At 37.4% G+C, this 16,696-nt stretch overlaps 1 protein-coding gene across 4 annotated transcripts in view; it reads left to right on the plus strand.

Moving 5' to 3' along the window:
* Window positions 1-16,696, plus strand: part of inf2 (inverted formin 2) — a 29,266-nt gene that overhangs the window by 9,365 nt on the left and 3,205 nt on the right. For 3 of the 4 annotated variants that reach the window (XM_089004064.1, XM_089004065.1, XM_089004066.1), the window contains exons 2-20: window positions 49-459; window positions 1,236-1,351; window positions 1,475-1,634; window positions 3,226-3,259; window positions 3,393-3,534; window positions 5,088-5,220; window positions 5,643-6,245; window positions 7,496-7,641; window positions 7,726-7,787; window positions 9,462-9,564; window positions 9,656-9,741; window positions 10,568-10,668; window positions 10,753-10,823; window positions 10,902-11,009; window positions 12,051-12,121; window positions 12,208-12,328; window positions 14,259-14,423; window positions 14,555-14,657; window positions 14,755-14,907. In XM_089004064.1, coding sequence (XP_088860190.1) covers window positions 63-459; window positions 1,236-1,351; window positions 1,475-1,634; window positions 3,226-3,259; window positions 3,393-3,534; window positions 5,088-5,220; window positions 5,643-6,245; window positions 7,496-7,641; window positions 7,726-7,787; window positions 9,462-9,564; window positions 9,656-9,741; window positions 10,568-10,668; window positions 10,753-10,823; window positions 10,902-11,009; window positions 12,051-12,121; window positions 12,208-12,328; window positions 14,259-14,423; window positions 14,555-14,657; window positions 14,755-14,907 — 2,875 coding nt within the window. In that variant the 5' untranslated portion in view covers window positions 49-62. The remainder of the gene's footprint in view (window positions 1-48; window positions 460-1,235; window positions 1,352-1,474; window positions 1,635-3,225; window positions 3,260-3,392; window positions 3,535-5,087; window positions 5,221-5,642; window positions 6,246-7,495; window positions 7,642-7,725; window positions 7,788-9,461; window positions 9,565-9,655; window positions 9,742-10,567; window positions 10,669-10,752; window positions 10,824-10,901; window positions 11,010-12,050; window positions 12,122-12,207; window positions 12,329-14,258; window positions 14,424-14,554; window positions 14,658-14,754; window positions 14,908-16,696) is intronic. The other variant, XM_089004067.1, reaches the window with a different exon arrangement.

Consider the following 16,696-nt stretch of genomic DNA (forward strand, 5'->3'; position numbering starts at 1 on the left):
TACAATATTATATACTACATAATATAATGTCCTTTCCTTTCTGCACAGGTGCTTTTAAAATTATGTCAGGGATTTCGGACGTAAAGAAGAAATGGGCAGCAGTTCGAGGTCGCCTGGGCTCATCGCAGGACTCCGACACCCAACAGGAAGCCAACTTAGAAAATGCTGATCCCGAGCTGTGTATCAGACTACTCCAAGTTCCCACTGTGGTCAACTATTCCGGCTTGAAACGGCGCCTGGACGGAAGCGACCAGACATGGATGGTCCAGTTCCTGGAGTTGAGTGGGCTAGATCTCCTTTTGGAGGCCCTGGACCGCCTTTCGGGTCGAGGTTGCTCCCGTATATCAGATGCCCTCCTTCAGCTCACCTGCGTCAACTGCGTCCGTGCCGTCATGAACTCCTCAGCCGGCATCCACTTCATCATTGAGAATGAGGGATACATCCGGAAGCTCTCCCAAGGTTCCCACACTTTTACATATTGAAATATATTTCATTTCATAGTCTTTTCATACGTTATATCGGAATCAGAATCATCTTTATTGGCCAAGTATGTAGAACACACAAGGAATTCGTCTGCACTAGTATCATCATAAAAAAAGACAGGACAAATAAATTTGGATCGTGCTTACAACAGAATTCTTAGATCGTTACCACGTAGACTTAGGCATACTGATGAGGTGATACCAGGGTGAATGGGGCAATAAGGGCCAGTCACAAACCATAAAAACGACTATATGTATTATATGTAATATTTATCGGCGAGCCATATGCAATCATCAAAAGAGCCATATATGGCTCGCGAGCCATAGGTTCCCGACCCCTGTTCTACATACATGGCCAATAAAGATGATTCTGATTCTGAACTTGTTCAAAGGCAGCTCCAAAGACTAGAGAAATCTTATTTCCATCTAACAGGGAGGCCAAAGCCGCGTTCTAACCCATGACCTTTGCCCTTTGAAGTCAATGTGCTAATCACTCAACTACCATGCCGCTCCACTCCCCCCCCCAAAAAAAAACAATGATCCCAAATTTTTAGTGTGTCGCATGTTACGAAACCCACGTCTATTGGAATTTTCAGATTCCAAACACGTTTATCTGCTGCCACGTCCTCAAAGAACAAAGTTCGCATTACTCTGCCTGAAAATGTGTTAAGCATGTTCTGGTCGCGACACAAAAATAAGAGGCATCATCGAGAAAGTTTTGACTGTTGCCGTTCACTCATGAATCTTCCACAGCATTGGACACCTCCAATACGATGGTGAAGAAGCAGGTGTTTGAGCTACTTGCAGCCCTCAGCATGTTCTCAACAGATGGTCATCACCTTGCTTTGGATGCTCTGGACCACTACAAGGCAAGAAAAATTCTATGACCTTTAACCCCCTTTAAAAAAAAAATATATATATAATAATATCGCCCCCTTGTGGCGGGTTGTATTTAATATGTGGACCAATTCGTCTCTGATTTTGTTTGGCAGGGTGTGAAGACGCATCACTATCGTTTCAGCGTGATCATGAATGAGCTTCAGGCCACAGACAACGTTCCTTATATGGTCACGCTCCTCAGTGTCATCAACGCCCTCATTTTCGGTTCCGACGACCTGAGGCAGAGAGATAAGATGAGAAAGGAGTTTATCGGTAGGTTCAGCCTCCTACTAATCAATTCATCACAATGAATGAGGTCACGTTTCCGTGAGCTGTCACGGGGCATTTGCATCTGTGCTAAAAACGAATACAAAGCACAAAACAGGACATTGACGAGACTCATTCGGTCTTAACAATGTATTCAAAGATGAAGACTTGTAACTTATATTACAGGATTACATTTTAACTCAATCACTACCAGACATGTTCCCAATCCAGTGCCAGGGTTTTTGTCACTGTCGCTTGAATTCCAGAACCCACAGAATATTTTGTTTAAGGATTGCATAAACATTCAACGCAGCGTTAGAAACCTTAGACTCTGTTTAGAACATTAGAGGTAATCAAACAGAACAAAAGAAGTAATCAGATTAGTTTCAGTGAGTAGTCCACTGCTCCCCTCAACCTAAGAGGAGGGAACTATCAGAGCAGAGGTCTGGCACCACCACCTCTGTCCATTAGGGATATATATAGAGTTACCAGCACAATTTTAGTTCGCTGACAAAGCTCTTCGGATGAGGAGCGAAACATCCGACACCTTCAAACAAGTACGGTTGACGGCTGAAGAAACCTTTTTACCTTAGTCTCTCTTCTTTCATCAGGAAAAAAAGACTTCAGAAATGATATGGGTCTGGAGTTATATGAGCTTGAAATGAGGGTGGCTGTCCAAAATACAATGTGATACATTCATATTGGTTTATATAGTGCTTTAAGAACAGCTGAAGCTGGAAGAAAGCGCTAACATGACTGTAAAGTCACCTTGAGAGTTTTGAAAGGCGCTTAGAAATCAAATGTATTATTATTATTATTATTATTATTATTATTATTATTTTCTAGCTATTTGCTATCAATTGACTATCTGTTGGCTATCAATTAGCTTGCTAGCTAGCTTTCTATCTATTTGAGTTACTTGCGGGTTGAGTGAACGCTGGTGCATGTGGCTGCCGCGTGTGGTTGCCGCTGCTCACCCACAGAAAAACTGATCCCGTGACTGTAAAGTGACCTTGAGAGTTTTGAAAAGCGCTTAGAAATGAAATGTATTATTATTATGATAACATGGAAAAAAAGGTAAATGCTGCCCCTTGTGGAAGGCAAAAACATTACCAGAGGTCTGACCAGCGCTTTATTGGCAACCAAACAAGAAAAAAAAAGATTCGGGAATGGAGCGCTACATCATATTTTCAATTCCAGAATAAATTCGTGAATGGCAGTGAATGAGTTAAGTGGAAAACATTCATACATTTTCATATTAATCTAATTAATTTGACAAAATAAATGTCACATTAAATCCATTTTGATAATTTCCATTGCAGATTAAGTTTAAAGTTTGGAGTCCAAGATGACTATTAAACAAAAAGGAGAACTCACATAATTCCAATGTGAACACCCACCCGCCTTTTTGGACCAATCAACAATTTGATTAGCCACACCTCTTATATAATTGCTCACCTGTGGCCTCCTGCCATACTTCCTCCATTGTCCTCTTGTATTGTTGCACTTTTAAATACATACATGGTTTGGGAAAGAAGAAAAAAAATAAAAACAAGGTGAATGTTGTGACACCATGATGTATTTTTTTGCCGTACAGGGCTGCAGGTTCTTGATATTCTACCAAAATTAAGGTGAGCAAGTTGGCCTTCTTTTTTTTAAACTTTTCACTAGTCAGCTTTGTGTATTTATACTTGAATTAAAATGGTCTTTGAATGTACAGCATACTGCACCAATGACTGATCTGTCTTTGCACGTGGCCTGCAGGGAACAGGAAGATGAAGACTTGATTATTCAATGTGAAGCTTTTGAAGAGGCAATGGCCGAAGATGAGGAGGAGCTCTTGCGATTGTATGGCGGGATTGATATGAGTAATCACATGGAGGTCTTCACAACCCTCTTCAACAAGGTGAGAGTGGTGTGGAATTGACTTAAGAAATCATTGATGTAATTCCATTTAACATCTTATGTTGTAGTGATAAGTATTAATTCACTGCCGGCCTTCAGAACTAAGGCCATCAAAGGGAGTGAATATAAAATGATCAATATCAATACAAATTGCACTCAAGTAAATGTATTTATGTATTTTTTATTTTACTTATTAATTAATTTATTTACTTGTTTATTTATTTACTTGTTTATTTATTCATGTATTTATTTAGTTTTATTTTAGTTGTTTATTTATTATGTATGTATTCGCATATTTATTTATATATTTAAATTAATTGTCTTTTTTATTTATTTGTTGTAATTTATTTTAGTTGTTTATTTATTTAATTGTTTGTTTATTTAATAGCTGTATGACATTAGATTTGTGGCACAATGCCAAGCACAACAATGGAAATTTGGAGCATTATTGTAAGATATTTTGAATGCTATTTATCCTTTGGATTGTGGCTTAATTTGCATTTTAATCAATGTAATTTATTGTTTGTGTTCAACTTTATTCAATTTGATTGTTTTGAAAAAGAAAAAAAAAATCAACAAAGTCGCCCAGCACAATTATTAAGAAGACGTTTGTTTAGTCTTTAAATTGACTGACCAATGAAAATAAAATTAGCTACATTTGGTTCTTTTTCCTAAAAAATAAACAAATAAATAAATAAATAGATAGATAAATAAATAAATAAATGAATATATGAGATATATAAATAGATGTAATAATGAAAATAAAATTACTCTAGTAAAAATAGTTCAGTTCTTTTTCCTCAAAAATAAACAAATATAAATATAATAAATACCTGTACATGTATAAATAAATAGATAAATGAATAAATGTTTCAATAAATAGATGTAATAATGAAAATGAAAGCGGAAAATCAGTTCTTTTCCCTCAAAAATAAAGAATTTAATATATGAATAAATACATGTTTAAATAGATACATGAATACATAAATGAATAGATATATAAATATATAAATGAATAAATGAATGAATGAATAGAAAAATTGTTACATGGATAAATAAATAGATACATGAATATTGTAGATAGGTGATAGGGTATCTGCTTAAAATTAGGTGAATAAATAGTTTAATAAAGAGAATGGATGAAATAATGAAAAAAAATAAGCAAATGTATAAATAAATACCTACATAAATAAATAAATAGATACATGGATAGATAACTAGAAAAATAAATAGATAAATACAGAAAATAGAAAGATAAATAGCAAAATAAATAGCTAAATGGCTAAATAAATAGCAAAATAGATAGCGAAATAGATAGCGAAATAGATAGCGAAATAAATCGCTAAATAAACAGGTAAATAAACAGGTAAATTAATGTTTGTATTTATTGTCAAATGTTCTACATGTGCAATATACAGCACAGATGAAGGAGCGCATCAAATGTGTTTAAATATTCAATCTATATGGATGGACCGACATGAAATATTTATATTTGGATAAATGTTTCAACTACATCCCCCAGCCCTAAATGATATTATTTTGAATGTGTTCCAGGTGAGCAGCTCCCCTGCTTCATTGCAGCTGTTGTCCATCCTGCAGACGTTGCTTCTGCTGGGGCCAAACCGCTCCGATATCTGGTTGGCTCTGGAGGCCATCACTAACCGAGCCGTACTGTTGGCCCAGGACTGTGAGTCAGCATCATTGTGAATGATGAAAAAAATAGTTATATGGTTCTGGAGTTATCTTAGCTTAAAACGGGGGCGGCTGTACAAAATACAACATACATATTGATTTATATAGCAGAAAAACTGATCCTGTGAATGTAAAGTGTAAAGTGACCTTGAGAGTTTTGAAAGGCTGGCTACCTAGCTAGCTAGGTATCTGGCTAGCTAGCTAGGTAGCTGGCTACCTAGCTGCCTTTCTATTTGCTATCTATTTGCTAACTATTCGCTATCTAACTTATTCTAACTTCTATACTTCTAACTTATTATAACTTATTATGAGTTAATATTTGATTGACATTGGGGGAAAATAGCGACAAGCTCAAGGCTGCTGTAGACAGCTAGCTTGTATAACCTCTCATTTTTTTCCCTGTTCTTTGGACTTCAGCTCAGATGGGGTCATTTGAGAAGATCATGGAACGGCTGGTGTTTTCCAAGAGCCAGTCCTTTGAGGGTGATCAAGAATTGGACGGCCGGCCTGCTGGAGTAGACAAGGCTTCTCAAACTAGTCCGCAAGTGCAAAACCAGTTGGAGAAATGCTCAGCATCACCTCAGAAGCCACTTTTTGCATCTCCCCCTCCACCACCACCACCACCACCATCTCCTCCTCCCCCTCCCGCCAATATGACAGGCCCCCAAAGTTCTCATCAGTGCCCACCTCCCCCGCCTCCACTCCCTGGTGAAGTTGGCGGACCTCCACCACCTCCTCCTTTACCTGGAATGAGACTTCCTCCACCACCACCGCCGCTACCTCCAGGACCTGGCATGGGCCCCCCACCACCTCCACCCCCTCTGCCAGGTATGAGCAGTGGACCACCGCCACCCCCGCCACCGCCTGCCTTACCTGGTGTGCCACCTCCACCTCCCCCACCGGGCATGATCGTGGCTCAGAGCAGTTACACCCTGGGGTGCGCCACTCCCGCGAAGGTGAGCCGATGTCCTACTCTGAGGATGAAAAAGCTCAACTGGCAGAAACTGAGGTCTGTTACTGGTAAGTCGGGTCAAGAAGCACAAGCTTTCTTACAAGTCTTAATTACTGTATTTTCCGGTGTATAAGGCGCACCCCCAATGAATGGTGTATTTTCAAACTTTCCATATATAAGGCACACCTTCAATGAATACAATACAATACATTCTAATTTACATAGCGCTTTCATAACACCTGCAACAAAGCGCTTCACATAATAGTCAACACAAAGCAAAATAATAAACACAACAGGAACATAAAAACATGCACAGTTGTGCAATATTGACTTTCCCCCATGCACTCTATGATGTTTGCGTACAAGACAAAAACTTTATTACATGAAGCAATGTAGATGAAAGAGGAGAGGATGAAAACCTCCTTTGCACCAGTGGATCAGAGATGTCGTGGTGGAATGTGCACGTCTGCTACCAGCTAAGTTTTCAAAGCACACACAAAGCTGTAGCATCCATTGGCAAAAAGAGATTGCCTCACATCTCCTGTCCCACATAAATCCACTTCAATTCCAAGGAGCGACAGAATGCATGACAAAAGTTATCCAAAAATATATAAATGTTTGCCAAATAAAAGCCACACCACATTATAAGGCGCAACAGTAGAGGCTGTCGTTATGCATTACTTCTTCTACAGGGTGGAAATAGTCAGTGGCTCCTGATAGTGCCTTAATATTACTTCACATATAAGGCGCAGGGTCATCTTTCTAAGAAAATCAAGGCTTTTGGGTGCACCTTATACACTGGAAAATACAGTGTGTGCGTGTGTGTATATATATATATATATATATATATATATATATATATATATATATATATACACACTGTATTTTCCAGTGTATAATGTGCACCAGAGAATAAGGTGCACCCCCAATGAAGGGTGTATTTTCAAACCTTTTCTATATATAAGGTGCACCGGACTGGAAAGCACACCTTCAATGAATGAAAAACGTTTTCCAAGTATAATATATAAATATACAAAAGCTTTCCAAATATAAGACACACCACATTATAAGGCGATTCAGTAGAGGCTGGGGTTGCGCATGACTATTGTGGCTCAATATGTCTTTGCATATAAGGTACACCGGCGTATAAGGCACAGGGTCATCTTTTGAAGAAAATCAAGGCTTTTGGGTGTGCCTTATACACCGGAAAATATGTTTTTTTGTTATAATTGTATTGTCCAAATTGAGTGATTTTGATTCTGTGAAGGACGTCGGGACTAAAATCCGGATAAAACGGTTTAAAATCTTCCACCCACAGATGGTCACTCCATGTGGGCTTCAGTTCAGAAGGAGACTTCTCCTCATGAACCGGACTATAGCAGTATTGAGCAGCTGTTCTGTCTCCCGGTGACCGAACACAAAGACAAGGGGGCAGCTGCTCCTGTCAAGAAGGAGCCCAAAGAGGTCGTCGCTCGGAGATGAAGAATTTTAAAACAAGTACCTGGCAACCCCCCCGAAGCCAAATAACCTATTTCTATGTACTTCTAGATTTCCTTCATTGATCCCAAGAAAAACCTAAATATTAACATATTCCTGAAGCAGTTCAAATGGTGAGACGAGAATCATTGTGTTATCTGCCAATTGCAATTGTAGAAGAACATTAACTCATTCACTGCCAGATGATGTGCAAAAATGTGTCCAATACTCCAGTGCCAGGGTCTTTGTCATTGTCACTTGAATTCCAAGACCCACAGAATATTAAGTTTTAGGACTACATAAACATTCAATACAGTGTTAGAAACCTAGCTTAGACTCTCTTCTTTTATCAAAAAAAGAGTTAATTCCTAAATTATATGGGTCTGGAATTATCTGAGCTTGAAATGGGGGCGGCTGTACAAATGGCAAATGCTGCCCCCTCGGCGAAGGGAAAAAACATTGCCAAAGGTCAGAACGCTTTTTCGGCAACCCCCCCCTGCCCCCACCAACCAAAACCCGAACAAATTCTTGAATGGTGCTCCACGTCGTATTTTCTATTCCTAAATAAATTCTGGAATGGCAGTGAATGAGTTAATTTAAATTTAAAGGACAACCGACACCATTTTTTTGTTTCCTAACTGACATCAGAAAAACGTTTTGTAGCATCTAAAATACCCAAAACACGCAAACTGATATTTTTAGTCAAATGCAAAACACCAATAAAAATGAGTTAGTGTCCCAAAACTACTTCAAAATGACCTCTGAGATGCAGAGTTTCAGAAGGTCCCGCCCCCTTGTTCGTGACGTCACGCCAGGGATGTCTTGCCTTGCTCGAGAATCAAAACAATAGCTTTAGATTCGGAGAAGATGCTTTCTTGTTACTCATCCAGTTATGAATATGATTCAAATAGTTCTGAAGAGGAAAGCATAAATGTTTGCAATCGATTAAAGAAGTCCTTCCGTCTCATTTTGAGGCGTCTGGACTCCAATGTAGCGTCCCAGAAAATGCACAAGATGGCGCCCAAGCTCCATTGGAAATGGGCTGATGTGTCTGCTGGGAATTTGTTTCAACTAGTATCAAATAATAGTCTTGGTGCAACACACAACGATTCACCATCGCGTGATGTGTTTTCCTTCTAACTTCACCATCAACACGGATCAACACGATGTTTTCAGACCAAACAAAGTACCCAAAATCCATTGTGTGTGGCTTTCTCGGTCAGGGGCGTTCCTCACGTGACGTCACGTTAGGAATCATCACCAACTCGAAAACAAGACTTCCTGAATATTCAGCGCGAGTCTTAAAACGTAAAATATAGCTATATGCTGTGGAATCTTTGTAAAATACGCTAAGTAGAAGTCATTTCAAGTGATTTTCCAAATTATGGACACAACTTGTCTGGAGGCGTCGCTTGTCCTTTAAATTTCAGCAAGCCATTCGGTTTCACATTTGCTTTTTTATTTTAAGCTTCAGCTATCATAGGAATGTGTTATGGTTCATATAAAAATTGAATTGAATTGACATTGAAAATTGAAATTGAATACAATACAATTCAATACATATTGGTTTATATAGCACTTTAACAACAGCTGAAGCTAGACCCCCCTTGCGCAAAAGAAAAACATTGCTAGAGGCCATGGCCAGCGCTTTATCGGCACTCAAGCATGAAAAAAACAATCCCCGAATAAATTCGGGAATGACAGTGAATGAGTTAAAATTTGTGATAAATCGCAGTCGATTGTTCACACGTGCCTAATTTTCTGACCAGTGAGCGTCCATCTGAACATTCCAAACATTCTCTCTCCAGCTCAAACGAGGACTTTGTGGCGATGATTGAGAAAGGTGACAGAACCAGATTCGATGTTGAGGTGCTAAAACAGCTCCTGAAGCTTCTGCCGGAAAAGCACGAGGTTTGTCGATCGTTCCCTACGCAGTGTTTTCAAATTGTGATTCAAAATGAAACGCGGCGCCTGAGCAGCCATGTTGCCTTTTGTCGTCTAGATTGAAAACTTGAAGTCCTTCCAAGGAGAAAAGGAAAAGTTGGCAAATGTCGACCGTTTCTTCACATCGCTCCTCACTGTTGAATGGTAACTTTTTTTTTTCGCCCACTCTTCGAATATGCCGCCTGATCCAATAAATAAGCACACAAATAAATATATAAAATAAATAAGCACACAAATAAGTAAATAAGTAAATAAATAAATAAACAAGCAAAAATAAAACAAATAGGCACCCAAATAATCAAACAAATGAGAAAATAACCAAATAAAAATAAAAAAGCAAACGAATAAGCACACGAATAAATAAGCGCGTTAATAAATACGTATGTGAATAAAAATATAAAATGAACAAATAAGCACACGATTATTAAAAATAATAAATAATAATAAATAAACAATAATAATAAATACGCTTATTAAAAATAAATGGATAAATATCTAAATAAATCAAAATATAAAACAAATAAGTACACACAAATAAATAAGTAAATACATACATAAATACATAATTATATATATACATATGTATATAAATACATAACAATATAAATAAAACAAATAAGCACACAAGTAAATAAATAAATAAACCAAATGCATAACCACACAAATAAATAAGCACATAAATAAATAAAACAAATTAAGCACACAAATAAATAAAACAAATTAAGCACACCAATAAATAAAACAAGTAAATAAGCACAAATGAATAAGCACATCGACAAATACAAATATAAAAACAAGCGCACTCATAAATAAATATGTAAATAAATACATAAATATATAAAAGAAACAAATAAGCACACAAATAAATAAATTAATTAATTAATTAATTAATTAATGCTAGCATTAAAATATATCCTTGCATCTTTTTGTCCACCATCACCTGTCTTTTCAATTACTTGTCCGTTTCCAGTTATCAGCTGAGGATTGAATGTATGTTATTATGTGAGGAGACCACATCGGTGTTAGACATGCTCCAGCCGAAAGTCAAGTTGCTGGAGGAGGCCTGTGACTGTAAGAAAATTGGACTTGGAGCGTTTTATGTAAAAAATAACCCCAAAAGCTTACCCAAAACCAATTCCCAACCTGTGTTGCCAGCTCTTAGAACAAGCACGCTCATTCCTTCTTTCTGCAAGCTCATCCTTGACGTGGGGAATTTTCTCAACTATGTAAGAGCCTCAAATATCCGTTTCATCCCCGGGTGTGCTTTTTTTAGCGAATCGCTTCAAATCCCTTTTTTCTTCTAGGGAAGCCATACGGGAAATGCTGAGGGGTTCAAAATCAGCTCTCTTCTCAAACTGACGGAAACGAAAGCCAACAAGAGCCGCATTACGCTACTCCATCACATCTTGGAGGTACATAAACAGCAACCTTTTGCCACAAATCTTTTTCAAAAGTTTGTTTTTTGTCTGTTTGTTGATTTATTTATTTATTCAGTTATTTATGTATTTATTGATGCCTTTTTATTTATTTATTTATTTATTTATTTATTTATTTATTTATGTGTTTAGTTTGATGCTTATTTATTTGTGTGCTTATTTATTTTTGTTTTATATATTTATTGACATATTTATTAATGCACGTATTGATGCTTATTTATTTGTTGTGACATTTTTATTTGTTAATGCACTGATTTATTTGTTTGCTGTTTTATTTGTGCTTATTTATTTGTTTTATTTATTTTCATTTATTTGTGTGCTTATTTATTTGATTTATTTATCTTTGTTTTTTTTATTTGTTCTTATGATATCTGTTTTAGGTGTATTTATTTCCATATTTATTCATTAATGCACTTGTGTATTTATTTGCGTGCTTATGTATTTATGTATTTGTGTGTACTTATTTATTTGTGTGTTTTATATTTTTATTTACTGTATTTGCATGTTTATTGCACTTATTTATTTTTGCTTATTTATTTATTTGGTTGGTTGTTTATTTGTGTGCTTATTTCTTTTACATATTTATTTATTTGTGCTTATTTATTTGTTATTTATTTGGTTGTTTTTGTGTGCTTATTTCTTTTATATATTTACATATGTATTTATGGGCTTATTTACAGTAAAGTCTCGTTATATCGATATCGGTTATATCGATAGTACTGCTTATTACGATACTATTTCTATGAACGCAAGGAGAAAATTTACATGGCGCAGGATCGGATATATCGATAGTCCGGTTATATCGATATTTTTTCCGACTCCCGAGAATATCGATATAATGAGACTACTGTATTTACTTATGTAGTTGTGTTTATTTATGTATTTGTTTGTTTGCTGATTTATTTGTTTTATATATTTTCACATATTTATTTATTAATACACATGTATTTATTTGTGTGATTATTTATTGATAATTATTATTGATTTTTTTTGTTGATTTTTTTTTTTTTTTTTTAGGAAGCGGAAGAAAACCACCCGGAACTGTTGGCACTTCCAGACGACATTGAAATCTGCCAAAAGGCTGCAGGGTACAGCTTCTCTACATTCTTGCATGCACACACACAAATTTGTGAAATTTTATTTTATTAAAAAAACAATGTTCTTCACATCACAGAGTGAATCTGGATTCTGTCCAATCCGAAGCCAACGCTTTACTTAAACGATTAAATGAAGCATCAAAAAAAGTCTCCAACTCTGTTGAAGAAGTAATAGAGCAATATGCCAACATTCTTGAGGTAAGATCATTGCTTATTCTCTTTTCATAACTACATCCAGCTTGGAATGACACTTTAGGTGCTTATTAAAAAAAAAAGGAAAAAATATCTCCAATAAAAGACGGCATGTCTTCAAGGATAACCGTCCTGGTGTGACGTCATGAAAAAGGGGGCGAGACCTTCTGAAACTCAGCATTTCCGGGGTCATTTTGAAATAGTTTTGGGACACTAAGTCATTTTTATTGGTGTTTTGCATTTGGCTAAAAACATCAGCCTGCGTGTTTTGGATATTTTAGATTCTATAAAACATTTTTCTGATGTCAGTTAGGGAACAAAAAAATGGTGTCAGTTATCCTTTAAGTGCTTGGAGGACATCTTAGTAGGAAAATTCCGGTACCGACAAGTGTTTGATTGTCCTCGAAATAATGCTAAGAATATCAACAAGAAAACTAGATAGACTACAGCATGAATTTTGACATGTTTTAAAGGACAACCGACGTCTTCGGACAAGTTGTGTCCATAATTTGTAAAATGGCTTCAAATGACTTCTACTGAGCGTATTTTACAAAGATTCCACCGCATATACAGTAAAGTCTCGTTATATTGATATCGGATATATCGATAGTCCCGGTTATATCGATACTATTTCTATGCACGCACGGAGAAAATTACATGCAAACAGGGTCGGATATATCGATAGTCCCGGTTATATCGATATTTTTTCGGACTCCCTTGAATATCGATATAACGAGACTTTACTGTAGTTATATTTTACGTTTTAAGACTCGTGCTGAATATTCCGGAAGTCTTGTTTTTGAGTTGGTGACGAGTCCTCACCCTACGTCACTGAAGGAACGCCCCTGACTGAGAAAGGACATACCTTGCATCACCTCAATGCATTTTGCGGTACTTTGTTTGGTCTGAAAACTTCGTGTTGATCCGTATTCATGGCGAACTTAAGAAGGTAAACACATAAATAACGCAAAGGTGAATCGTATTGTTACACCGAGACAACTCATCAATATTTGTTGAAAAAAATTCCAAACTGCAAAACAACACTATTTCCAACGGAGCTCTGCCGCCATCTTCTGCATTTTCCGTGACCTACACATCAGTCATGGGCAATCAAAACGACCCAGATAACCTTCTTTAATCGATTGCAAACATTTATACTTTCCTCTTCAGAACTATTTGAATCATATTCATAACTGGATGAGTAACAAGAAAGCATCTTCTCCGAATCTGAAGCCATTGTTTTGATTCTCGAGCAAGGCAAGACGTCTTGCCGTGACTCCATGAACATGGGGGCGGGACCTTCTGAAACTGGCCACTTCCGGTTTCAAATTGAAGTACTTTTTAGACACTTTAAGTCATTTTTATTGGTGTTTTGCATTTGACTAAAAATATCAGCCTGCGTGTTTTAGGTATTTTAAATGCTATAAAACGTTTTTCTGATGTCAGTTAGGAAACAAAAAAATGGTGTCGGTTGTCTTTTAAAACATTTTCTATCCACAAGGCGCACCGGATTATGGGGCACATGGTCAAATCTTTTCTATTCGGCGCACCTTATAGTGCAGAAAATGCGGTAATAACCCCTTTCGGTCACATTCCTAAATACTGTAAATTTACAGTCCCATCCAGCCTGATAATAAAAAAAAATATCAGCCTGCGTGTTTTAGGTATTTTAGATGCTATAAAATGTTTTTCTGATGTCAGTTAGGAAACAAAAAAGTGACGTCGGTTGTCCTTTAATCATAATAATAATACATTTAATTTACAAGTTCCTTTCAAAGCACTCAAGGACACTTTACAATTAAAAGAACAACGAAACACCAGAACAATAAAACCCATAAATAAAACAATAAATAATAAAAGAGCTGATTAAACTAAACTGTGAATCTTTTGCGAGCGAGTGTCACATTCTGACAAAAGGCTCATTTCTCCGCTACAGGAAAACCTGGAAGCCTGTCGAGCTTTGACTGAAAAATTTGCGGACATTGACAAGAAGAGGAGTGAACTCGCCGTCTACTTTTGTGAAGATGCCAATAAACTGTCACTGGAAGAACTCTTTGGAACAATCAAGACTTTCCGGGAACTCTTCATCAAGGCGCTGAAGGTCGGGGATAATACTGGTGTCGTTTTTACAGTGTGAGAAGAAATGTTTTGTTGTGTTGCTGCCTAAGTAGAAATGACTACTGTGTGCGGCGTGTACTCTGCGTGAGTGATAGCTCCCTTTCACAAATGTAGGACAATAAGACGAGGAAAGAGCAGGCAGCCAAAGCTGAGAAGAGAAAGAAGCAGCTGGCAGAGGAAGAATCCAAGAGACAGAAGGGAGAGAATGGAAAAATAAGTGAGTTGTCTCTGCGCGTTCCACTCAACCAATCTGTGGTATGATTTTAAAATTATTAACCTGACTGTATTTTTTTTAAATCGCTGTTTCTCACCAGTCAAGAAAGGCTATGTGCCGCAGGACGACGGCTGCATAATCGACCACCTGCTCGCAGACATCAGGAAGGGTTTTACCCTAAGAAAGACCAGGCCAAGGTGCGATTCGGAAAACCTCCCTCGTAGTGAAAAGAGTAGGGATACCTGCCCACCTGGTAAGGATAAGAGACTGCGGCCGCCAATCCGCAGTTCGAGCTCCGTTCCTGAGTCATTTAAAGGACAACCGACGCCTCCGGACAAGTTGTGTCCATAATTTGTAAAATCACTTCAAATGACTTCGACTATGAGCGTATTTTACAAAGATTCCACCGCATGTAGCTATATTTTACGCTTTAAAACTCACGCTGAATATTCAGGACGTCTTGTTTTCGAGTTGATGACGATGCCTGACGTGACGTCACGTCTGGAACTTCTGGAAGAAAGCGACACACAATGCATTTTGGATACTTTGTTTGGTCTGAAAACTTCGTGTTGATGGCGAAATTAGAAGAAAAACACATAACGCGATGGTGAATCGTGAGTTGCACCAAGACTACTATTTGATACTATTTGACACAAATTCCCAGCAGACAAATCAGCCCATTTCCAACGGAGCTTGGGCGCCATCTTGTGCATTTTCTGGGACGCTACATTGGAGTCCTGACGGCTCGAATTGATATGGAAGGACTCCTTTAATAGATTGCAAACATGTATGCTTTCCTCTTCAGAACTATTTGAATCATATTCATAACTGGATGAGTAACAAGAAAGCATCTTCTCTGAATCTGAAGCCATTGTTTTGATTCTCGAGCAAGGCAAGACGTCTTGGCGTGACGTCACGAACGAGGGGGTGGGACCTTCTGAAAGTCGCCATCTCCGAGGTCATTTTGAAGTAATTTTGGGACACTTTAACTCATTGGTGTTTTGCATTTGAATAAATATATCATCCTGCGTGTTTTGGGTATTTTAGATGATATAAAACGTTTTTCTGATGTCAGTTAGGAAACAAAAAAATGGTGTCGGTTGTCTTTTAACTGCGTGCCGTACAGGCTTGTTGTTTTTGTTGTTTTTTATTTGCCTCTGTTTGTGCCCTTTCATGTCCTTCTTGCCTGAATTAGCTTTTTTTTTGTGTACGCGCTTGGGAAATTGATTTCTGTGCATCCTCACTCATTACCTCCGCCGAGAAGTATAGTTGTTACAGTGGACCCCGTCTTTTTTTGTCAACACATTCGTCAAAAATCCGATTGGATTGCCTCAGGCAATGTTTTTGCCTTCCACAAGGGGGCAGCATTTCCTTTTTTTCCATGTTAGCGCTTTGTTCCAGCTTCAGCTTTTGTTAGTGCTTTGAAAAGGTTTCTTCAGCCGTCATTTGTACTTCTTTGAAGGTGTCTGACGTTTCGCTTCTCATCCAAAAAGCTTCGTCAGCGAATTAAAATGTACTGGTAGCTCTGGCCCTATAAATAGATAGGGCTTCTGCTTTGATAGGTCCCTGCTCAAAGGTTGAGGGTGGAGCAGAGGACTATACTCTGAAGCTAGATTGATTAATTATTTTGTCCTGACTGTTTATAGTCTATGACTGGCCCCGATTGCCCCATTCTCCCTGGTATCACTTCATCAGCATGACTATGTGGTAACGACTTAAGAAGTGCTATTTAAACCTATATGCATGTATTGCATTATATTTTTGACAGCCACTCTCATTTCAAACTCATAACTCCAGACCCGTATAATTTAGGAATTAACTCTTGTTTCCTGATGAAAGAAGAGAGTCTAAGTTTTCTTACACTGCATTGAATGTTTATGTTGTCCTAAAATGCAATATTCTGTGGGTCCTGGAATTCAAGTGACAATGACAAAAACCCTTGCACTGGAGTAGTCACATTTTTGCACGTCTGGCAGTGAATAAGGTATTATTATGTTATTATTATTATTATATAGGTATATTATTATATATAATATAAAGCG

This window comes from Hippocampus bargibanti, linkage group LG09 (assembly GCF_051943395.1).
Source record: "Hippocampus bargibanti isolate YZ-2025 linkage group LG09, ASM5194339v1, whole genome shotgun sequence".
Lineage (NCBI taxonomy): Eukaryota > Metazoa > Chordata > Actinopteri > Syngnathiformes > Syngnathidae > Hippocampus > Hippocampus bargibanti.